At 36.2% G+C, this 24,943-nt stretch overlaps 1 protein-coding gene and 1 long non-coding RNA gene across 8 annotated transcripts in view; one reads left to right on the top strand and one right to left on the bottom strand.

Moving 5' to 3' along the window:
• Nucleotides 1-24,943, bottom strand: part of CEP350 (centrosomal protein 350) — a 154,853-nt gene that overhangs the window by 20,446 nt on the left and 109,464 nt on the right. For all 4 annotated transcript variants that reach the window (XM_023247840.2, XM_023247842.2, XM_023247839.2 and 1 more), the window contains 7 exons: nucleotides 24,263-24,462; nucleotides 18,735-18,946; nucleotides 14,823-14,967; nucleotides 8,888-9,048; nucleotides 5,731-5,867; nucleotides 3,054-3,136; nucleotides 63-2,056 (listed from right to left, as the gene is read on the bottom strand). In XM_023247840.2, the coding sequence (XP_023103608.2) occupies nucleotides 63-2,056; nucleotides 3,054-3,136; nucleotides 5,731-5,867; nucleotides 8,888-9,048; nucleotides 14,823-14,967; nucleotides 18,735-18,946; nucleotides 24,263-24,462 (2,932 nt within the window). The remainder of the gene's footprint in view (nucleotides 1-62; nucleotides 2,057-3,053; nucleotides 3,137-5,730; nucleotides 5,868-8,887; nucleotides 9,049-14,822; nucleotides 14,968-18,734; nucleotides 18,947-24,262; nucleotides 24,463-24,943) is intronic.
• LOC109495633 lies at nucleotides 2,051-22,313 on the top strand. Of its 4 annotated transcripts, XR_006591927.1 has the most exons (4): nucleotides 2,051-2,198; nucleotides 10,365-10,520; nucleotides 18,567-18,619; nucleotides 21,867-22,313. It is a non-coding gene; the product is annotated as an uncharacterized LOC109495633 (long non-coding RNA). The 4 variants fall into 4 exon arrangements; XR_006591926.1 differs by lacking the exon at nucleotides 18,567-18,619; XR_002739220.2 differs by lacking the exons at nucleotides 18,567-18,619; nucleotides 21,867-22,313 and adding an exon at nucleotides 18,620-18,757.

Raw genomic sequence — 24,943 nt, forward strand, 5'->3', positions numbered from 1 at the left:
ACTACAGAATTAAAACGCACTACAGAAGGTAAATTGACATTCTTTCTAGACAAAATACTTACAGGCCTGGGGCATATATCTGGTGAAGAAATCTCTTCTTTTTCATCTTCTAAGTCAGGCCTTAAGAAGCAATCTGGAACACTTGCTGACTGTTCCTCAAGATTTTGGGATAGGCCTTGGGGTGGCATACTCTGTCGATCAGCATCAAGAAGCCCTTGATTGCTAAGCTGGATTTTCTCATTCCTAGCTTTTTTGATTTCTTGTAGTTGATTGACTGTGTCCTTCACAAAGACTGTTAGTAAACTGTCTGTCAGTAAGCTGACTTTTTCTAGCTGCTGCTTTGACTTTTCCTCATTTAGTGAGGACCTCAGCTGGGCTTCCAGTTGGTTCTTTTCTCTTGTTAAAAGATCTAGAAGTGGAGTAGACAGCTTTTCTGACACCTCAGGACATAGGTCCTCTTCCTTTTCTGTCAACTGCTGCTTCTGCTTTAATTCTTCAGAAAAGGCATTGTCTAAAGTCTCGCCTTCTACAGCAATGGAAACCTTTTCTATGGCACCAGGAACGTCTTTGTTTTCCTTTGAAGAGATCAGTGAATCCACTGAAGATTGCTGGTGAACATGGGCTTCAAGTACCCCAGAAACGTCCTGTACCTTGTCTGTTTCTATTTTAAGGCTTCTATCAAGTGAGGCTTCTATATCATGCATACTAGGTAGAGAGTTCTCATAAAAATATTCAACTGCATCCTTTTCTCTATCAAATTTGGAATCTGCTGTATCTTTTTGTTCTTGATTATAGTATTGATATCGTCCATCTGAGTAAGACTCTTCATCTTCATTTATGTCTACATAGTCATCAAAGTTTTCTGGAATGTGAGATATTTTTTGAGGGGGAGCAAAAATACCATGCTTCTCTCTGCACACAAAGTATACAATGCCATCATATGTCCCATTGTTATTTCCTTCAGCTTTATCCAACTCCACTCCAGCCCAAAAGCCTTTGGCAAAACTGGTCACGCCTTTGAATCGAAGAGTTCCTGGCTGAACATTGCCAATCAACACCCTATCGCCAATGTGGAAATCATGTAACTCATCTGCAACAGAAACTGAAACCAAGGAAGGGGGTTCCGTAACTCCCTGTTCATGCTCTACATCACTGCGCTCCTTACTTTTCATAAGCTCAGTGGGGGACTTGAGTTCTAATAGCCTCTCAGAGTGGACACTGCTATGAACAGAAAGGCTTTTCTCACTGAGGCACTCACTGATTTCATCATCACTGCCCAAGCTAGTGGCTCTACTTGTAGAGTTCTTTGTTGGCCGTGACTCATCTCTGCAAGATTGAGAGTCTTTCCTGAGTGACAACAAAGATGACACCTCAAAGTCATCTTTGTACAGTTCAGCTGAAATGTCTTTCTTGAGAGAAGACACTTCAAAATCTTCAGAGTATGATGTCTCCTTAGGAGCAAAAAGATGCTCTGACAAAGATGAGTCCCTTTCCTTTATGTTCCTTTGTTCATGAACTTCTTTTTCTGATTGGGTGCTTGTACTGTGATCAGTACCTTGATCTGACTCTCTCTCTTTCAACTGTTTTTTATGAAGATTTTCAATGGCTAATCTAACTAAGTCTTTCTGAACATTTACAGAATCTAAAGGAAGATCCTTCCTTGAAAGAATTTCAGATGAATCTCCCTGTTCCAGGTCTAGTTTCAGTAAGACACCAGACTTCCTACATTGTTTTGAATAGGCCTCTTCAATCACACTCTCTTCCAATTTTGCATAGTCCACTTCTTGTATTTCTGATTTTTGACTAGCTTCTTCAACCTTGGCATCTAACACATCCAGAATTCTATTAGGGGCATTCAATTCTTTGAGAAGAGATAATGATGGTACATTTTCTAAAGAATCGCCAGATTCTGCTCTGGCTTTCCTTGATGATCTAAGAATTGGGGATGAAGTCTGAAAATGCTCTTCTGTTTGTCTATCCAATTCAATGACTCTCTTCGCATATGCAGATAAAGACCTTTCCGATACTGATCTCTCAGAACCTGCCAATGCAGCATCTTTAAGGAAAAGAAAAAAATCTTATCAAAATTATTTAATCACAACCTTTTAACTGCTGGAACCAAAGGTTAAATAAAAGCCAAATCTTCATGAGGAAAAACTCTGGTCAATAAATATAGCCTGTTTTGGTTACCATATAAGGTAAGTTTTTCCTTTAAGAGAGTATATTGCCCCAGCAATAACCAGAACATTTAGAATGACTGGAAATTTAAAGTTTGAAATATTTCTTAAGGGCTGTCTTAACTTAGAAAGTGAAGAAAAATGGCTCTAAGTTTATGGAAACACTGATTTGTGTGATCAATTCCTCAAATCATTTGAAACCAGATAGATATTACATACACATTATTTCATATAGGAAAACAATGAAGGAGGGACAAAGATACTTTGAAAAGAATGAATTTTCCTGGGGACTTCAACTAAGCTCTCAAATGCAAATGCAAGAGAAAAAATAACAATTTCTGCAAATACAGTATTTTTTAAGAGCTAAAACTGCAGAATAAGAAAAAAAAATATTTGATGAGCTAACAAACCAAGAAGTAAAAGTTCTGAATTCAAATCTCTATTTTGTCATTGTTTCTACATAGGCTTTTTTATGCCTCAGTTTTATTTCCTCACTGAATTACACTTTATTTTCAATAATTCTTATCTTTATGTGGATTAAGTTGAAAAATATACATGTATATAACCACTTAACCCTGAGAAATAGTATAGGCTGAAAAAAATATATAATCAGTTATAAGATTTGATTAAGGGAGAATTTAGGGATGCCGATGATACACTCAACCATTTTAGATTAATGTCTTTATGCTTCAGTTTTTAAATTTATATATAACCAATAAATCACTTTTATATAAAAGTAACTTAAAATTTCAATAATTATTATCTTTAAGAAATTCATTTTTTAATCGAAACGCTGTAGAGGCAGAATTATATACGCCCTTGCATAAATTTTTAAGTCTAGTGGATACAGCGTCATTATTTTCCCTAGTTACATACCAACATGTTCAGCAATGGACTCCAACGACCCTCTGGCACGCTCTGATTCTGTTAGTGATTTCCAGTTCTTTGCTGTTTCAGATCTGAAACAAAAAAATAAAGAGTAGAAATAAATGTACTGCTGATACTGTAATAACTGGTAACAACAAGCAGTCAACTCTCAGAAAACTACTTCTTCACAGGAGGTATTCCAACCTGTCACTTTCACCAAGCCTGTTTCTGGCCTTCATCACTCTCAGTAGACAATCTTGCCTCTTTTAATGAGAAAAACAGAGCCATCAGCATGACCTTTCTTACCCTGAGCCTTTCTACCTACAAATGCTATATTCATAGCCATCCCAACTGCCTTTCCTTCTGTCTGCAGGACAGAAAGAGGTGTGTCTTTCACACATATTCAAAGCTGATTGTTTGAACCTCCTGCCGAAAATCTCACACACTGCCTCAGCCTCATTAATGGTACTCTTCAGTCATACGTTCACTTTCCTAGAACCTTCAGTCCTTCACCCTGGAGATTTTTCCCCTTCGCTTATAAGTACTCCATGAGCCTCAAAATTTTACCTCTCAATTCTTCATTCTTCCACCTCCTGGCTGCTGTCCTCTCTTATTCTTTAAGTTAACAGAAAGAGCTACATTCTTCATTTTCTTGCCTTCTCTTTATTTGCTAAGTCATAGTATTTGGCTTCCGCTTCTCTTTATAATGCCTTTAAATGCTATTTTATCATAATTAGTACTTGGCTCCCTTTTATTCTCTCTGAATGCGTATCTTCCTTGGGTGATGTTGCTATATATACGCTTTCAACCACCATCTTTATGCTCCTCACCCCATATATATCTTACACTGACATCTTTCCTGGATAATTCTCCTTAGGTGAACCATGTGCACCTCAAAATTTGTATTCTAAAACCAAAGTCATAAGCTACCCACAAAAGAACATCTGACTTTCCATTCAGGCTAATGGAATGTTGACCCAACCATTTAAGAGAAACCTGGGAGTCATTCTAGATTTCTCTTGTTCCCCTATCTAGCATTTCAGTGAAGTCTACTTCTCAAATATTTTCTTTTAAGTGTTTTTAAGAATAAATTCTTTTTTTTTTTTTTTTAAACTAAACTCTATCCCCAATGTGGGGCCTGAACTCACAATCCCAAGATCAAGAGTCACATGTTCTACCAACTGAGCCAGCCAGGCACCCCTGCTTCTTAAATATTTCTAAGTTTATTTCCTATCTCTGTTCTTATTTCCACTAATTATTTGAAGCCTGGTCTAGACTCCTGTTCTCCCTGCTTCCAAGTTTGCTCTTTTCTATTTCTCCTTCATATACTAGTCAGAAAGAGCTCTCTGAACACAAATGTGATTACATCATTCTCTAGTTAAAATCCTCCAAGAGTCTGGTTAATAAAACCGTAAAGCAATTCATTAGTGTATTATGTAGAAATCTAAAAATAAAATTTACAGTTTTGTAATATAATGGAAAAATGTATATATTACAAAAAAATATATATAAAATCTAAGCATAAGAAATCCTAAAAGGAAATACATCTAATTGTTGACATTTGCAATTCTGGGATAGTTAGTTCAGTATATGATTTAAACTTTTCTTCTTTTTACTGCTCCCCTCAATATTCTAATTAAAATAATAACAGTAACTAATACGCAGTGCTAATTGTATGCTAAGCTCTGATCTAAGTTAAGTCTTTTAATTCTCATAACAAGTTAATTAGTTAGGTGTTATTATAGGGATATAAATCCCTATTAAAAAAAATAAGCACAGAGAGATTAAATAACTTGCCCAACAAAGTTAAATAGCTAGCTGGTACTGAAGCCATGATTCAAACTGAGGTAATGAGAAATTAATTATCATGAGTCTCTATTATTTTTGTAACAGACTTAAAATTCCCTAAGTATTTTTTGGGAAAGACTTCAAAGGCTTCCCATCTTCTGAAAAGTAAAGTAGAAACTATATTATGAATGAGTGAGTACAAGGTTTTCACAATTCAGTTTTTATTTTTCCAGTCTCTTCTAACATTAGCAACATTCTATAATGTTCAGTTTCTGTAACATGCCAAGCTCCCTGCTGCTTTTGGTCATTCATTGATGTCCTTCTCTGAAATGACCCCTATTTCTCAGTCCCATTGACTGCTTACCCCCTACTCATTGCTCAAAATTCAGTTTAAATATTGCAACCTCACTTTTTTATATACAATCTCCAATGCTGCCTCTCAGTATTCTGTATTTGCACTGACTGGCTGCATAATATTCCATCCCTGGGAAGACCCTTAGGTTACTGGGCTATTCACCTATTTCTGGACATAAAGATATTGCATATTTTCTCAAACTAGGTTTCCAGGAGTGAAATTATGGAATCATAAGTTACAGGTTGTTTTTTACTTCTGAAACACTGGCAAACTGCTTTGCAAAAGTCTATTGCTACTAGCAATACTGGAGGATACTATTTTCATTGTGCCCACCAGATTTCAGGATTCAGAATATATTGTTAAACCTGTACCTTATGATAAATTTGATTTGTGATTACATCATACATAACAACTCTAGTGAAAGTAAAAATATTGGTTAAAATTAACTTCACAGTTACTTAAAAGATAGCTTCTACTAAAAGTCTTCCCTTAATTCTTTTCTCAAACAAGGCAGAACATAGAGAAGTTATCAAAAATTTCTACCTGTGTAGTGGAAGGGGCTTGATCTTGGGTTTTTCAGAAGCTGAGGAGAGCGTTTTAATTTGAGGCTTGGCTGTTGGTGATGTTTCCAAATCTCGGCTAAGCTCTGCTTCAGTTTTCTTAATGAATTCATCATATGACTAGTTTAGAAAAATCAGAGGAGTCACTATACAGAATTTTTAAAAAAAAACTATTTTAAATTAGAAAATAGTATATTTTATGGTAAAATATTCAAACAGGAAAGAAGATGTAATGTAAAAATCTTTCTCCCAGTATCCATGTCATTCCCCAGAGTGCTATCAACATTTACTTGTAGATCCTTCTTGAAACAGACTATATATAAGCATATATGTGGAACCATAATCCTAATATGAGTTAGAAAATGACAAAGTCTCATTTTACAAAAATTTAATACCTATGAAGCAATCATTTGGGTCCTGCCCCATTAAAAAACTTCTTTAGCTGACTATGTAATTATTCTTTTAAGGGTGTCCTAATACTTCCGTGTTATTTTTAAGAAGTTTAGGCATTACGCAGAGTTCAATGGCAGCTTCTTGGGAATACAAATCCTTGGGAATACAAAGCCTGAAGAAGGAAGGCTGTGATTAGAGAACATCAGCCATTCTATAAACACTAATGTGTAATTCTGATTTGGATGAAATCTAAGGGAAGTCCTTTATTATATTTCTTAGTTTTCTGGGCTAAAATCCCTACTTTTATATCTCTATTTGAGACTATAGATGTTTTGTTCAACACTGTATATCCAGTACCTACTCAGTGTTTGGCCCCAAACAGGCTGTCAGTCAACATCATAGAATGAATGAATGACCATATGGATGCTACTTAGTTGCTACAGATCCCTAAAACTTGGGCTGAAATCCCTACTTTTACAACTTTCACTATCCATATCCTCTAAATTTTCAAATGTTTTGGTAAAGTAACTTCTGGTATTAAACACACACCAAAGCTAGATGGTCTAGCTAGCTAGGTATATATGAGGACTATAACTTCTCAGATCTGAAAGCTATACTTACATGGATGTAGTTGACTTATCACATCTGTGATTAAATAAACTCCCAAAGATTTTTTATATGAAATGCTATATATATTATGTTTTTCTGCACCATATACTATAATTCTAAAACCTAAATACACAACTTTCTTTTGTCTGTAAACCATCTAGTAAAATGTTGAATGAGATGGATCCTATGGCACTTCTCTAGAGACCCTTCTGGCTGGCATATCCATTAATGAAGAATTTTGAGCAATGCTATTCAATCTAACAGTATTTCATTTAATTTTCAATGGTTCTCCATTACCTTACACTAGTGCTTTTAAATTCTGGGTCCTACCCTAGATTATTAATCCCTCTGGGAGGGAGACTGGATATTTGTATTTTTCAAAGAGCTCCCCAGTTAATTCTAACGTGTGGTCATGTTGAAGACTACTGACTTGAAGTCCAAACTCATCCGTCTGATTCTAAGACCCTGAACATGATCTTTATTTTTGAATTTTGTTTCCCACTATTTTCCACCATGAACTTGCCAGTATGGCTATTCTACCTTAAGCACTTCCCTTACTTCTAAACATCTGTGCAAGTTACAGTCCCTGTTCCCATCTCTGTATTGTGTACCTGTGTGAATGTCTATTTTCTCCACATCTGTCAGCAGCCCTGTTTTCTATGTGGAAGATAGGACACAAAATTTAGAATGAGAGATCTATTAAAATCTAGCTTTACCACTTCTGAGTGGTGTGTCCCTGAATAGCATTACTCTCCCTGAAACTCAATTTCCTCATCCGTAAAACTGTAGACAGTAAAGCCACTGTTGCTTAAGGATAAAATGAACACATGTAAAGTCATTAGCTGAATTCTGGCATACAAATAGGCACTTAAATATTTGATGACTAAATTAATAGATGTAGGAGGAATACATATTTGGTGTTACCACAACAAGGACCATTGAAAGGACAGAAATACTGACTAACAAACCAAAAGATTTTTAACATTTACAGAACCTAGAATCCTACAATGAAATCAACTGCCTTGAAATTTTGAGACTTCCTATTATTGGAAGTGTTCAGGTAGAAGCTGAATGGTCTTCTCTGGTGATGCCGTGAGAAGGGATTCTTGCGAGGAGCAGGGCGTTCAGATTAATTCTATGATGAATGTGGCATTTTAGGAACACTAGGCTGGCAGAAGGTATGCAAGTATTAGGGAAGCAACAGAGACAGGGGCATTTAAGAGGCCATGCAGAGAGCAGAGATAAGGGGTCATGAGGCCCCAGTCGGCTCGATGGCAGCTGGAATGGAAAAAGCAAGCAGACTCATAAAAAAAAAAAAAAAAAGTACCAGTGAGATCTGGTAACCAAAAGGATAAGAGAAAACAGAATGAGGAAATATCAAAACCAGGTTTCCAGCTGGGGCAGAATCAGGGAAGGCTGCTAGAGCATGGGAGAAGTCTAGTTTAGAATTATCACTTCTGAGCCATTCAAATAGGACAATGTGGCATGAAACATCATTCTGCTTTAAAAAAAAAAACAAATTGTTTTTAAAAAGGCAGTAACAGTTTCAATAGCTAGAATTATTTATCTTTTTTTACAGAATTATTCATCTAATGATTCTTTGCTTAAGAGGGCGTGAATTTCAATCTTTCACAGGCCTAATCTTTCTTATTTAAGAAAAAAACCTCTTATTTTAATTTGATTTTAAGAATATTTACTTAATACTTGATGCTATAAGATTTATTTTTTTATTTAATGTTTTATTTATTTTTGAGACAGACAGAGACAGAGCATGAGCAGGGGAGGGGGAGAGAGAGAGAAAGACACAGAATCCAAAGCAGGCTCCAGGCTCCGAGCTGTCAGCACAGAGCCTGATGTGGGGATCGAACTCATGAACCACGAGACCATGACCTGAGCCAAAGTCAGATGCCCAACCAACTGAGCCACCCAGGCACCCCAAGATTTACTATTTTAATATTTAATGCTTTAAGCAAGAGTTTGTTTAGATAAACTTGGATTTCTTTTAAAAAGAAGTTAAAATGTGGCACCAAACTAATAATGAAAAATTCTACGCCATTACTTTATTAACAACATTTAAAAAACATTTTAGGCTTCAATATGCATTAGCCTTGACACTGAACCCCCTTCCTATGTCTAACCTCTAACTGTTTGATCAGACTGGCTTCTTGGGCTTTCAGTCTTTCCTTCTGCCGTTTTCTCTGCTCCTTCTTCAGCTGGTCCACAACTGATTTTCTTTTCCGCAGCTCATCCTTCAGGGCTCTGATCCTACCTTCAATGTCACTTTGGTCAGATGTTGTTTCTGAAAGGGAAATAAAATCTTTCATTTTAACTTGAGAATGAAGTTAATTTAATAACTACTAATGAAAGCAGCAAGGTGATACTACACTTACAGTCAATCTAACATTTAAAATTAAGGAATTGGAGCTTTTGAAAATAAATTTATTAGTGATTTGCATCTCTCTTTTCCCTGAAATATAGTGGGCGGTTGGTCCTTCCTACTTATTTTCACTTTCTAATTGTACTATTTGAAACCTCAAATAAATCTTAAGATACCCTATCTTGATGAGATAAACAACCGGAAATTGAGGAACTTTTAAGCTAGTGAAATTTGGGCATTGTGAGGAATTATTTCCTGGTGACAAGAGAAACATATTTATGTTTCCTTCCCCTTAGCTATTAATAGTTTTTAAGTCCTATTAAAATAAAAATGAAACTTTGCCATTTTACACTGACTGTGAATCATCAGTTGATGTCTTAATACCATATAAAAGGAAAGAAATTATAAAGAAATATACTCTGCTATAACCTTTCTTTAGAAGCTCTTAAAATATTTAAAATAGCTAAAATGAAGCTAGTTAAATCTTATTTTCTTCCCAACAGTTCCCTACACATATACACGCACGTACAAAGTAGATGTCCAGTCACAGCAAAATCATGAAAAAGACATTTCATTATAATAAGTGTCACATACATGCTATGAAAATACTGTCATTTAAAGATGCTGCTTGGGGCGCCTGGGTGGCTCAGTCGGTTGAGCGGCCGACTTCGGCTCAGGTCATGATCTCACGGTCCGTGAGTTCGAGCCCCGCGTCGGGCTATGGGCTGATGGCTCAGAGCCTGGAGCCTGCTTCCGATTCTGTGTCTCCCTCTCTCTGCCCCTTCCCCACTCATGCTCTGTCTCTCTCTGTCTCTCAAAAATGAATAAATGTTAAAAAAAAATTAAAAAAAATAAAATAAAATAAAGATGCTGCTTATTTCACTACACATGGAAATTACGCAGAATAAAAATGATTATTCCTCACACCTCCTCCCCAAATCAAGTAATAATATCATTTCCACACACTAATGTCGAGTGAGACATTCAATAGCCATAGAAATACTATTACAATAGAAATACTACTGTATAAAATCTGAAGACTCAAATGTATGCTACAACATTAAACCATAAATAGCCAGGTTTTTTTTCAGGTACTTCAGATTAAATTGCGTAAGAACTAGTTATGGAACTTATTTAAATGCAAAAGGACTATAGTCTTTTTTAATGGAATGATCCCAATATCTGGATTAGAAATAATGAAATCTAAGTTCCTGTCACTTCTATGTTGCTAACTTTAGGTACCTCAGGAAAGTGATACCCATCTTATACCACTGGTGGCATCATCGTGAGTCCTTAGCATGGGCAAAGCTCACTATTTATCGATCAACACTCATAAAACAGCATAATAATAAAGGCCATTTTCAACTCTGGATCTGTTACTGGTAATTGGTAAGGTAAGTTTGACCCCTACTGATTTCTAGAATTGATGTGTAGATTAAATAAGGTGTACAAAGCACACAGCACAGCACCTGAACTACCATAAAAGCTCAAAAAATGGTGGTAAGAGTAATACTCATATAAAACAAACATTTTATGCAGCTATATTTTAGGTAACAGATTTTCCAATCTAAAACTAAAAATGCTGGTGGTGAGAAGAGAGCCACTGAGTATCTCCCTTATGTTTTCTTCTAATTGCTGAAGAAAAGAATCAATTGCTTTCAGGGTTAAAAGGTTCTGAGCCCTTTGCAGAGATTCAATTGATGATTCTAGTGTAATAATTTGGGGTAGGACTGCAGGTTGACCTAAAAGTTAAAATCTTTCTAAAATGAAGTATAAACCCATATCTTTGCATCTTCTAAAAACTGAGCTTCTTTTAGCTGGATAAGCTTTTATGTGCTTCCAAACCTCAAGACATGGATAAAATTTGAAGACTTTGATAAAATTGTGTGGGGGAATCACTATACTCCCACACACTTAGTTTCAACCTTGCCCCCCTCCCAAAATGATTATTTTAAATTAGCATATACATATTTAATAATTTATTGTCAAGTTAGCTAACATACAGTGTAGTCTTGCCTTCAAATTAATATATTTTAAAAATTTCACATGCCAGCAGTGATTTTTCTTTTTCTTTTTGTAATTTTTTTAATGTTTATTTATTTTTGAGAAAAAGAGCATGAGCAGGGGGAGGGAGACAGAATCTGAAGCAGGCTCTAGGCTCTGAGCTGTCAGCACAGAGCCCGATGCGGGACTCAAACCCACAAACTGTGAGATCATAACCTGAGCCGAAGTCAGACGCTTAACTGACTCAGCCACCCAGGTGCCCCGCCAGCAGTGACTTTTCTAATAAAAATATGTATCATCTATGCTTGTGAAGATTTAAAAGTAGTTGATGAGAAACTTGGGAGTTTTTAGATGAAAGACCTTGGGAAATGTTTCTATTTTTAAGTACTAAAGAAGCCAAAAGTGTACAAATGAAAGGTAGAAATTAAATAAATAAAAGTCTATGAGAATGAGTGGGAATACATTATATACCTGCCAAATATAGTATTACTGTATAATATTCATCATTAGTAACGGGGTGCCTGGGTGGCTCAGTCGGTTAAGCATCTGACTTTGGCTCAAGTCATGATCTCGTGGTTTGTGAGTTAGAGCCCCGCGTGGGGCTCTGTGCTAACAGCTTGGAGCCTGGAGCCTGCTTTGGATTCTACGTCTCCCTATCTCTCTGCGCCTCCCCCACTTGCATGTGCTCGTGCTCGCTCTCTCTCTCTCTAAAATAAACATTTTAAAAATTCATCATTAGTAACATCTAAAAATCTCTAGAATTTTTTTTTAACCCAAACAACTCACTGAATGAATTTATTGCCTTTATGGAATTATCTTCTACAAGGTTTTTTTGGGTGGTGAGGGAGAGAGGAGGGGGCAGGTAAATGATATTTCAGTTTGTTTAAACTAACGTCAAGACAGAATAACCTGATGGACAGAATGATCTAATAGAAAAAATTAAGTTTCTGATTATTTCACACAGGCAGCCTCTAATAATTTGGCTGATAAGTTCTTTATCACTTGAGAAAGGCTTATATAACTCCACTACGTTAAAACTGACCACTTCCATAAACATTGCATTTAATGATGTCATCATCAATAGGTAGATGGCATCTGGAGTTTAGAAATCTCAGAGCTATTTTTCCAAAACTATTCTCACTTGAGTATGTTTTACCAATAAAACAGTATCTTATTAACATTATTAATCCTTAGTCTGTAACTCATGCAAGGCTAGTTACAATATTAGTCCACTGAACAGATGGAAAAGACTATCCAATATGGGAAAGAAAGCTGAAGAAAGTCACCAGTAAGTAGTAGAGCTAAGATATGAATTCATAGTTTGTTTGTTTTTTAATTTTTTAATGTTTATTTATTTCTGAGAGAGAGAGACAGAGAATGAGTCGGGGAGGGGCAGAGAGGGAGGGAAACACAGAATCAGAAAGCAGGCTCCAGGCTCTGAGCTGTCAGCATAGAGCCCAACGCAGGGCTCGAACTCACAAGCCATGAGATCATGCCCTGAGCCAAAGTCAGACACTTAACCGACTGAGCCACCCAGGCACCCCTAAATCCATGTTTTCAAGTATCAAGTTTATGTCTACTGATATGTTACTACACTGGTAGTAACTTTTTGCCAGAGTACCTCAAAGCAAATACATAAAAATAATAATATTCAACAGATAAATATGATATACAACACTCTTCAACTGGCTTGAGCTAGTAATCTCATTCCTAAGAATTTATTCTTGCTGAAATATTCCACAAGAAGATGTTCATTACAACTTTACTGGCTGGGAATGCAAGCTGGTGCAGACACTCTGGAAAACACTTCCTCAAAAAACTGAAAATAGAACTACCCTACAACCCAGCAATTGCACTACTAGGCATTTATCCATGGGATACAGGTGTGCTATTTCGAAGGGACACATGCACCCCCATGTTTAGAGCAGCACTATCAACAATAGCCAAAGTATGGAAAGAGCCCAAATGTCCACCGATGGATGAATGGATAAAGAAGATGTGGTATATATATACAATGGAGTATTACTCGGCAATCAAAAAGAATGAAATCTTGCCATTTGCAACTATGTGTATGGAACCAGAGGGTATTATACTAAGTGAAATTAGTCAGTCAGAGAAAGACAAATATCATATGACTTCACTCATATGAGGACTTTAAGAGACAAAACAGATGAACATAAGAGAACGGAAACAAAAATAATATAAAAACAGGGAGGGGGACAAAATAGAAGAGACTCATAAATATGGAGAACAAACTGAGGGTTACTGGAGGGGTTGTGGGAGGGGGGATGGGCTAAATGGGTAAGGGGCACTAAGGCATCTACTCCTGAAATCATTGTTGCACTATATGCTAACTAATTTGGATGTAAATTTAAAAAAATAAAAAATAAAATTAAAAAAAAAAACATTATTGGCAATTTTGACAAAATCTAAATGATCATCACTAGGGAAATATTTAAATAAGTTATGGTATATCTACTCTTTGAAATATTATGCAGTTATTCAAAAATAAGGGTGATTTAAAAATATGGGTGTGGGAACCTCCAATGATTTATTATCATTTGAAACACTGAAAACAGGGGGTACAGAATAGGATCAAAGACCAAAAACAGAATAATATTTTTCACTTTTTCTTTATTAAATGTCTACTCTCAAATGAAAACTAAAAATGAGCTCAAAAGGCATACACTCAATATAGTGTTAACCTTCCTTGGAATTCTCATAAACTGAGCGTTGCCTGTATAGACATGCTTCCCAAGATCAGATCTTGTGTACATGGAAGTCTTACAGAATAGAGGCTGTTCATGGTTTCATAATCTAATAGCACAGAGTTTTATAGCAGAATAGAGACTATAGGAGAATAGACAATGTTCCCCACTGCCATGTGCAGTTGATTCTCTACCTTCCCTCCTTTGAAACTTAGGCTATCCTGCCCTACCTCCTCCTCTCTCTCTCCATGGTCATCATTAATTCATTCAAGAAACACTTAAGGGGCTCCTGGGTGGCTCAGTCGGTTGAGCATCCGACTTTGGCTCAGGTCATGATCTCACAGCTTGTGAGTTCGAGCCCCGAGTCAGGCTCTGTGGGGACGGCTCAGAGCCTGGAGCCCGCTTTGGCTTCTGTGTCTCCCTCTCTCTCTACCCCTAACCCACTCGCATTCTGTCTCTGTCTCTCTCAAAAATGAATAAACATTAAAAAAAAAAAAAAAGAAAGAAAGAAACATTTAATAAATACCTGCCATGTGCAATGCAAAGTACCTGGTAGGTCCTGGTGCCACCAATTACTAATAAATTAGACTCTCTTTTCCAGAAGTCTATATGCTAGTAGGGGAGACCTGCTGGGTAAAGTCTGGTTACAATTTATATGCTGTCTGGTATAAGCTGATGCACGGAGCACTATGGGAACACATAAGCAGTGTCTGGCACATAGAAAAAAATATTCAACAAATGTCTGATGAATAAATGACTTGCCCATTAACAACCCAAGAATATAACAGTTTGTCACATTTTGTGTAATTAGGGAAATAATTAATTATCAATGAAAAGCACTGAATTATGTGATTTACTCTTGGCAAGAAAAAAGCCTTTACAAATGAGAGAAAGGATAACATTACACTAACATATGGACAGACAAAGCTTATTAAAGAGGTATTCAAATATAATACAAAGAAAACTCCTTGTTATTACTCTTACCTGACTGTGTCATAGATAATGACTCATCTGACCAACTAGAACAGTGTTGATGGGACTTGATAGGTAGACGATACTGTCCTCCAGTCCTATGACTTCCTTTGCTAGACTCCTGCTTTGACACTGATGTGCAGCTTTTGGGAGGTGACTGTTCAAACGGAAAACCAAATGGGAAGTGTTTTGTGATACAGTTGTAAAATCCAGTTAGCATTTGAGATACCAAGCAGTTAATAATATATACAAAGAGTATTAAGTAACTCTATGACATAAAAAGTAAAAACAGTTTACAAATTATACAAAGGATAAATCGACCTCAATTTTTTTTAAGTTATACAAAAAAGTTACAGAGAAGCATGCTTTTTAGAGAGGTTTAAAATAAAGTAGGAGGAGGGGGCGCCTGGGTGGCTCAGTCGGTTAAGCAGCCGACTTAGGCTCAGGTCATGATCTCGCGGTCTGTGAGTTCAAGCCCCGCGTCGGGCTCTGTGCTGACAGCTCAGAGCCTGGAGCCTGTTTCAGATGCTGTGTCTCCCTCTTGCTGACCCTCCCCCGTTCATGCTCTGTCTCAAAAATAAACAAACATTAAAAAAAAAAATTAAAAAAATAAAATAAAATAAAGTAGGAGTAGCTATTGCATAAGTGATAGTTACCCTCTTATTCATTTATTTTTTTTAATTTAAAAAATTGTAAACACGGGAGTGCAGATATCTTTTCGATATAGTGATTTCATTTCCTTCAGAAGACTCCACCCAGAAGTGGAGTTGCTGGATCATATGGGAATTCTCCATTGACAGATAAATGATAAAGAAAATGTGTGCACAAGTGCACTTGCATGTGCACGCATGCACGCGCACACACACACACACACACAGGAACACACTATTCAGCTGTAAAGAAAGAAGGAAATCCTGCCATTTGCAACAGGATGAACCATGAGGGCATTATGCTAAGGGGAATAAGTTAGACAGAGAAAGATAAATACTGTATGATCTCACTTATGTGTAGAATCTAAAAAAAGAAACAAAAACAAAAACTCAACTCATAGAAAAAGAGATCAGATTTGTGGTTACCAGACGTGGGGGTTGTGGGGAAATTGGGTGAAGGTGGGAAGGGTACAAACTTCCAGTTATAAAATACATAAGTCCTAGGGATGTAATGTAAAATGGGATGACTAGAGTTAAACATTGCTGTGTGGTATATGTGAAAGTTGCTAAGGGAGGAGCATAAAAGTTCTTGTTACAAGGGAAAAATTTTTTTAACTTTATGAGGTGAGAGATGTTAACCAAACTTACTGTGGCAATCATTTCACAATGTATGTATGCCAAGCCATTATGCTATACACTTTAAACTTATACAGTGTTGTGTATCAATTATATCTCAATAAAACTGAAAAAAAAAAACTTTAAAAATACTAAATATGGGGGTGCCTGGGGGGTTTGGTCGGTTGAGCGTCCCAACGCTCATGACCTGATTTCAGCTCAGGTCATGAATCCAGCATCATGGGATTGAGCCCCACATCAGGCTCTGTGCTGAGAGTGGAGCCTGCTTGAGATATTCTCTCTCTCTCTCTCTCTCTCTCTCTCTCTCATTTTCTCTGTCTTTCCTTCTGCCATTCTCTCTTGCTCACACACTCTCTTTCTCTAAAATAAAATTAAAAAAAATTTTTTTTAAATACTAAATATGTACTATTTTGAAGAAGGAAGGAAAGAAGGGAGGGAAGGAGGAAGGGAAGAAAACAAAGTGTAAGAAGACTGTCTACAAGAGATTACAAAGGACATCATTTCCATCCTGCCATCAGGAGGAAGTGGGAATATCTAATTTGATTCCTGGCTATCATCACTTCCTGTATCTGTGAATTTGGGCAGGTTTCCTAGCCCACTGAGCTTCAGAGTGGGGCTTAAAACAGTACCTCTCGATTTCTTGTGAGGATAATCCACATAAGGCATTGGCATATTAGCTGGCACTTGGTAAGTAAGCACGAATAAGTATTAGTTTTTTATTATAAAAATCACTAGGGGCGCCTGGGTGGCTCAGTCGATTGGGGGTCCAACTTCGGTTCAGGTCATGGTCTCACAGTTTGTGAGTTCGAGCGCCGCGTCGGGCACTATGCTGACAGCTCAGAGCCTGGACCCTGCCTCAGATTCTGTGTCTCATCCTCTCTCTGTCCCTCCCCTGCTCCCACTCTGTCTCTCTCTGTCTCTCAATAATAAACGTTAAAAAAAAATTTTTTTAATAAAAATAAAAATCACTTAAACATTTTTTAATGTTTATTTTTGAGAGAGAAAGAGAGAGGCCGACCAGGGGAGGGGCAGAGAAAGAGGGAAACACAGAATCTGAAGCAGGCTCCAGGCTCCGAGCTGTCAGCACAGAGCCTGACCCAGGGTCCAAACCCACGAACTGCAAGATCATGACCTGAGCTGAAGTCGGACACTCAACCAACTGAGCCACCCAGGTGCCCCAGTTATAAAAAATCACTTTAAGACACACTAGTTTTATTTCTTTGCCATATTTGCTTGTCAGGAAAAAAACTAATTTTTAGTGTTTGATCAGCCTATTTTGAATGTCAATAACAATGCTAGGTGGGATTTAACCAATTCACAGTAAGTAATATTAAGATTGTGTCAAAAAGCATAGTTTGATTGTAAATTCCATGCTACGTTTATGTATACAAGCCTATTTTCACATAATAACTAAGAATTTGCTAATATAATTTAATTAGAAGCCTTTTATAATCTAAAAACTCTGCTTTCAAGTATGTGCCCAAGGCAATTGGAATATTTTGCTACACAGCACAGAATAGGTTCTTCATTGGATCACTGGATAAAAAATGTTTTCCCCCAAATCTTTCAGGTGCTATAACACACATAAATCTGATTTTTCAATAGAGGAAATGCAATTCATTCTTCACATCCACGGTGAAATGAAGACTCTATCAAAAGATACTCTATTTTGAAATTAAATGGGTTCCGTTTTTTAGACAGAGACTTTAACAAAGTTTATGTTCACTTAATATTTAATAATATTATGCTAATTCCTTTGTAGGCTTTATAAAATCAAATTTAAAAAGAAACACAGTTAAGTTTCTAAGCTTAAGTTTTTATCAGATAGGTTTTATTTTTGTTTTTAGTTTTATTTATTTAGTTTGAGAGGGGCGGGGGAGGAGGAGCTGGAGACAGGGAGAGAGAGAATCCCAAGCAGGCTCTGAGCTGTCTGTCAGGACAGAGCTCGACGCAGGGCTTGATCCCACAAACTGTGAGATCATGACCTGAGCCAAAATCAAGAGCTGGACACTTAACAGGCTGAGTCACTCAGGCCCCCTCATCAGATACGTTTTTTTTTTTTTTTTTTTTTTAATGAAATACAGAATTAAGGACAATGTGGAAAATCTTATTCTAGAAGTGACCATTATTCTAATTCAGAGTCAATAACCATTTCAGATCTGCCTTAAAGAAATGCAACCATTACTTTTATTCTGATTTATGAGTTATAAGGGCAACTATTAACTAAATTATAGAAAAGGCACAATGATATGGTTTAAGATCTTACTGTTTCTATTATAGGTCAGAATACAGATTTTAATAAGCACTTGTATTGTCCCTCTATAATTATCTTTAAGTTTAATTTAAATTAAGCTTAAATTATCTTTTAAAGATTTTAGAACTTCTTATCCCCTCAATATTAATAGACTTAATAATATATAATTTTACGACTGCCACTAAAGCTAAAATTTATATATTTATTAATCTTTAGGAATCTATGAAAAGCTTTATTCCTGTTCAAATGTCATATGCTGTATGTTACAGGTATGGGCAAGAGTCAACACTGTCATTAATTGCAAGAATGTTAACTGTTAATAATATAACTTTCAGAAGACTTTGTTCTAAAGAAGCTTTAAGGAATAAATGTACATTAACTTACATGTTTACTAGGAGAGGTAGAAGATTCCAGTTCTTGTGAAAAAACCATTTCTTCAGTAAGTACACTATGATCTGGACTCCCTGACTGCTCCTGAACTATAGACTCGGAGGGTATATATCCAACAGCAGGGCTGCCCAATTCTTCTGGAATAGAGCTTTCACTGTGGAGGTGAGAGTAAGAAGGTACTGGAGATTCTGCTTCACTTGCTATTTCTACAAAGAGAGAGTAAAAACAAGAAAAAGACCACAGTCTTGGTCAAAAGAAATTTTCCACAGCTACACTTTGCATTTGCTTTTGCATAATTTCACCAGTTGCATTTAGATACAATTTTAATCCCACCACTTAAGGAATCACATTACTGTAAAGTCTGTTAGTCTAAGTAAGAATTTTGGCTGACAGCAAACTGAAGGAGAGATCTGTAAACATATAATCAGCAATGACAGTGACTGACAACCTAACTGATTGGGAAGCTACAGAGCAATGACAACTCATATTCTCATATATGAGTGTAAGTTGGTCCAACCACTTTGAAAAACAATGTGGCAATACTTGGAAAAGATGACAATACTCCATTATCTATCAGTTCCACTCCTAGGTATACACCCTAGAGAAATCTTGCATATATACAGTAGGAGACATTTACACAGTTTAAAAAACACAAATATATGCAGATAGTAAAATGAATAAATTGTGGTATATTTAGCCAATAATATGTAACATAGCAACAATAATGAATGAACTAGAGCTGCATGATCGATGGAGATATACAGTGAATTTCATTTAGTGCTTCCAGAATTTTTAGCACTATCCTGTCTCTGGAATTTCCTGTCCGTTATAACACTTGCTCTTTCCAAGAAAACAAATATGTTTGACACTAAACAGAAAAACCTTGACATTATACTTGTACAATGTTAAGAATTTACATTGTTTTCCTTCTTTGTCTTTGTAGGTATAATGCCCCACAAGAATTAGATGATATCATATTTTGCATCAGTACTGCTAACATTTGATATACTCAATTCTAAAAGTCTCATTTAAGATTCTGGGTCTGAAATCTGCAAAATAAGCTTATTTAACATAAGCAATACCTTGAATAACATGGGTTTGAACTGCACAAGTCCATTTATATGTGCATTTTTAAAAATAAATACAATTCAACTCAATACTATAAATATATTTTCTCTTATGATTTTTTAAAACATATTCTTTATCTTATTTTATTATAAGAATAATACGATACTGTAATATATTATGTACTATATAATACATATACATAATACGGGCTAATCAGCTATTTATGTTATCAGTAAGCCTTCTGGTTAGCAGTAAGCTATTGCTAAAGTTTTGGGGGAGTCAAAAGTTATACATGAATTTTTGACTGTGTGTGGGTTGGCATCCCTAATCCCTGTGTTGTTTAAGGGTCAACTCAATTTTTTCTTTTAGGTTACTTTACTTTATTAAACAGCTAAACTATTCATAGGCTATATTTGATGAGATTAAAATTGCATTAAAATTGCCTCTGGCTTATCACATTTACCCAATAACACTTTTTCCATGATTAAGGAGGCCAACAGTTCTAATAAATTAGAGAGTTGAACAGGAAAAACATTGCTCTAAGACAGCAGTTAAACATTTTGGTCTCAGGACATCTTTATACTCTGAAAAATCATTGAAGACCACAAAAAACTTTTTTTGTGGTTACAGATATGGTTATATCTATCAATATTAATCATACTAGAAGTTAAAATGGAAAAAAATTAAAATATTTAAAAACAGTAATAAATCTACATGTTAACATAAATGACATTTACTAAATTTTAAAATAACTACATTTTTCGAAAAAAGGGCTTAGTTGAAAGGAGAGGGATTGTTTTACATTTTTTAAAATATCTGTAATGTCTGGCTTAACAGAAGGCAGTTGGAATCTCCTATCTGCTTCTGTCTGCAATCTGTGACTATCTGTTGTTTTGGCTTAAGCATATGCAGAAAATCTGGCCTCTCAAAGAATATATGTAATTAGAAAAGGGAAGAGTATTGTAACAGTCTGTACAGATAATTGTGGATATTCTTTTTTGATGCTACACTGAAATTTGACCATTGGTAGCTCCTTGTATTTTAGCTGGAATGTAGAATCTAAAACCATATCAATAAAATTTTTGTGATGTTACATTAAAATTCTTTGGTCAACTCTGTACTTTAAATGGGTTTTCTACCCATGCATGATTCTCTAAATCATCACTGGTCATTTGAAAAACACTGGTTCACTGAGTTCTGAAGATCTTCCCAATGTTGACACATTTTATCGCGCAATATGAAAAAATGACCCTGATTAGTCTTTTAAGTATTGGAAAGCTGTCCAGCTCAAGATGGGGAAAACGGCATTTCTAAAATCCTAAATTTTTGCTTGAAAGCTTAAATTTTATCACTGGCAATAAATGTAGCCCCTATTTTCTCTGAACAAAGTTGCTTCATTTATTTCTGAGAAATTGCCAAATACACAAGTATGAATAACCAGTTTTTTAGACACTTAAGTAAAAATGGTACTCCATGAAAAGAAAATGGCTAGTTCAGCTTGCAATTCAAACCACTGCATTATGTGCTTTTCTTCAAAGCCACCACCAACCTTCGGCACATGCAAGTGCTTTGTGCATATTTCCTATTTTGTCACACAAAGTATTAAAAAGATATGTACCCAAAGGTTGAGATTCAACAAAATTAGTACTCGTAAGTGCTTATTTCAGGGCATTCTTACATAAAACTGGCATGTTATCGTTAGTACAAAGTGGCGAAGAATACAATGGCTACTAATAACACAGTTTGGTGCCACTGCCTTGATTGATGTTAAGACATCAGCAATTTTACTCACCCTTGTTTTTGCTACATCAGCGTAATGTCAACACAGTGAAAAAGGCAAACAACATGTTGGTATCATTATAAAAATAATTTTGACCCCCACATCCTCTGAAAGGATCTTAGAGACTCCCCCAGAGTTTCCTGGGCCATATTTTAAGAACCACTGCTCTAGGATTCATACCTGGGAATGGAACCGCTGAATCATAAAATACGTGTACCTCACTTTTATGATTTTATTATTTTTAATGCCTCTTTTTTTCAACCTGTTTTCCAAACTAGGTTTAACAATTAATACACCAGCAGTTCCGTGTTCCACCTACATACCCACGGGCTTGATGCGTATTGTGAATGGGCGGAATGATGGTCCCGGAAAAGATATGTCCATGTCTTAACCCCCCGGACCTGTGAATGCAATTCTTTTTGGAAAAAAGGCTCCTTGCAGATGTAATTAAGGATCTCATGATGGGATCACCCTGAATTATCTGGGTAGGCCCTAAATCCACTGAAAGTTTCCTTATGAGACAAAAGAGGAGCAGACAGGCATGGAGAAGAGTGTGAGACTGGAGTTAGGCAGACACAAGAGATGCCGACAGCATAGCCACAAGCCGGAAGAAGGAAGGGAAGAGCTGTTCCCTGGATCCTTCAGAGGGAGCACAGCACTGCCAACACCTTGCTCCTATACTTCTGGCCCCCGGAAGTGAGAGAATAAAACTTTTTTTTAAGCTACTAAATTTGTGATAATTTGTTCCAGCAGCCCTAGGAAGGGAAGCAGTATTTCTTTATGATTTTTATGCCCTGATTACCAACACATGTGACATCTTTTCAGATGTTTATTGATGATTTGGAGTTCTTCATTGTGAATTATCTGCTCTTTCCCTTATTTTTAAAATGTGGTTGTCGTTTTATTTTTGATTCACAGGAGCTGCTTGCATGTTCTTCTACTATTCCTTTGTCAGTCGTTATGTGTGGCAAATATCTTTTTTTATTTTGTTGTTTTACTTTCTCTATGGTGTATTAATGAATACAAATTCTTAATTTATTGAAATCAAAGGTATTGGTATTTCCCTTTGTGGTTTTGCTTTGTATAACCTATTAAAGAAATCTCTCCCTCCCCTTGATGTCATATAGATATTCTCTTCTATGGTCTAAAAGTGTCATAATTCTAATTTTCACATTTAAGCCTTTTTTTTTTTTTTTTAAACCCTTCAGCTGGATCTTTCTCTATTGTCAATGTAGGGACCCAATTTCATTTTTTCCTGCCCTCCAAATTTAGTGGAGAGTCCCTCCTTCCTTCACTGCTTTGCAAAGTTACCTGTGTCAGAAGTCAACTTTCCACATATGCATGGGTCTTTTTCTGGGCTGTTTCATGGTCTATTTGTGTATCTCTGTACAAATGATCCCGTGTTAATCATTATACTTTTACAAGTTTTGGTATCTGGTAATGTAAGTTCTCCATTTTGTGGTTCGTCTTTAGCAGTGTCTTTGCTTTTTGGTCCTTTGTTCTTTCATACACATTGTAAAACGAGCTTATCAAACGCTATGAAGAAATCTTGCTGAGTTTCTGATTTAAATTGCCTTGAATCTACAAATAAGTTCAGGCAGGATTAACATCTTTAATGACACTGAATCTGTGAGAATGGAAAAGCTTTCTATTTATTTTGGTCTTCTGTAATGTCTCCTAATAACATTCGAAAGTTTTCTCCATAAAGATCTTACATATTTTTTGTTAAATTTATTCCTAGTACTTCATGTTTTTTTATTTCTATGATAAATGGCATCTCTTCAAAATTAATTTTTCTGGGAGCGCCTGAGTGGCTCAGTCAGTGAAGCATCTGACTCTTGATTTCACTCAGGTCATGATCTCACAGTCGTTGGATTGAGCCCTGCATCAGGCTCTGCGCTGAGCGTGGAGCTTCCTTGGGATTCTTTCTCTCCCTTTCTCTCTGCCCCTCCCTCACTTGCACTCTGTCTCTCTCAAAATAAATAAACATTTTTTTAATTAGATTTTTCTAACCAATTTCTGCTGGTCTATAGACGTGTAACTGAATTTTGTTTATGAACTTAGCAACCATGCTAGATTCACTTGTTAAATGCTGGATTTTCTATAATAATAAGTTTTGCTTCTTCCTTTCACTGCTTAGGTGAAATAAAAGCATCTTTATCTTCTTTCCAAATTTAAAGGGAAAGTTTTCTATGTTTTATCACTAACAGCAGTATCTTGTAGTAGGTTTGGTTTTTCATTTTTGTTCATAGATATCCCAGATCACATAAAGAAAGCTCCCTTCTATTGCTACTTTGATCTGAAATTTGTTTTATTAGAAATGCTTTTTGGATTTTATCAAGTACCTTTTCCAAATCCATTCAGATGTCATGTAATTTTTCTCCTTTGATCCGTTTAAGTAATCTGCCCTGTTGATTTTTTAGGATGTGTTAAACCCCACTTGGTCGTGGAATAGCCCACTTCCATTTCACAGAATTCACCCATTTCTTCTCAGTTCTCAGATATGTTAGCATAAAGTTATTCACAACAGTCTCATAATTCCAAGGTCTGTGGCATTTGCAGTTATATCGCATTCTTCACATTTAATCATCCACCTTTTTTAAAAATAATGAAGTCAATCTTTCGGTTACATTAGGCTTGGGTTTGCAGAGTGAATGGAGCTAACATTTATTACCTTTCTGTTCTGTTCTCTGGTCCTCAATTTCTTTCTTCGGAGTTTTAGGTTTTATTAATTCTTTGTCCCACGCAGCCAAAGCTTGTTTCTCCATTTGACGAATTTCTGCTTCCTCTGCATCCAAACGTCGCTTCCACTCCAGCAGCTCCTCTGCGTGTTGTCGCCGTTGCATTAGTTTCTGCTCTCGCTTTGTCAGAAACCTACGGTCACACCATGAGGGACAGTCAGAGAACAAATCTACAGGCAGAAAGCACTTAGAGCTCTATACCATTCACTGCCTTCGCAACAAGCTGCGTAAACACAACACACTCATACTACTCCTTTGAAAAAGCCTTGAAGTAACAGAAGCTTTGGTGAATCATTCAGAAAAGGAGAGAATTTATGTTTTACTTCTAATTGTTTGGAAAGATTAGCAAAGGAAAAATGGTGGCAAATTCAGAAAAGAACATCTTCAGAATTTCTGGACAACCAGGACTGATAGTCCTGAAATTACATATTCACTTCTCATAGGTGATTCTTTTTCATAACAGATGAAGAACTTATTCTGAAGGCTCAGACCAGAAAACACACAAAACCAAAACAACAAAGACCAAAACAACAACAAAAAACAAATCTCAAAGCCCCCAAACAAGCAAGCAAACAAAAAAACGTGTTTATGTCCCTTTTTGATTTTTATTTTCA

This window comes from Felis catus, chromosome F1 (assembly GCF_018350175.1).
Source record: "Felis catus isolate Fca126 chromosome F1, F.catus_Fca126_mat1.0, whole genome shotgun sequence".
Classification (NCBI taxonomy): Eukaryota; Metazoa; Chordata; class Mammalia; order Carnivora; family Felidae; genus Felis; species Felis catus.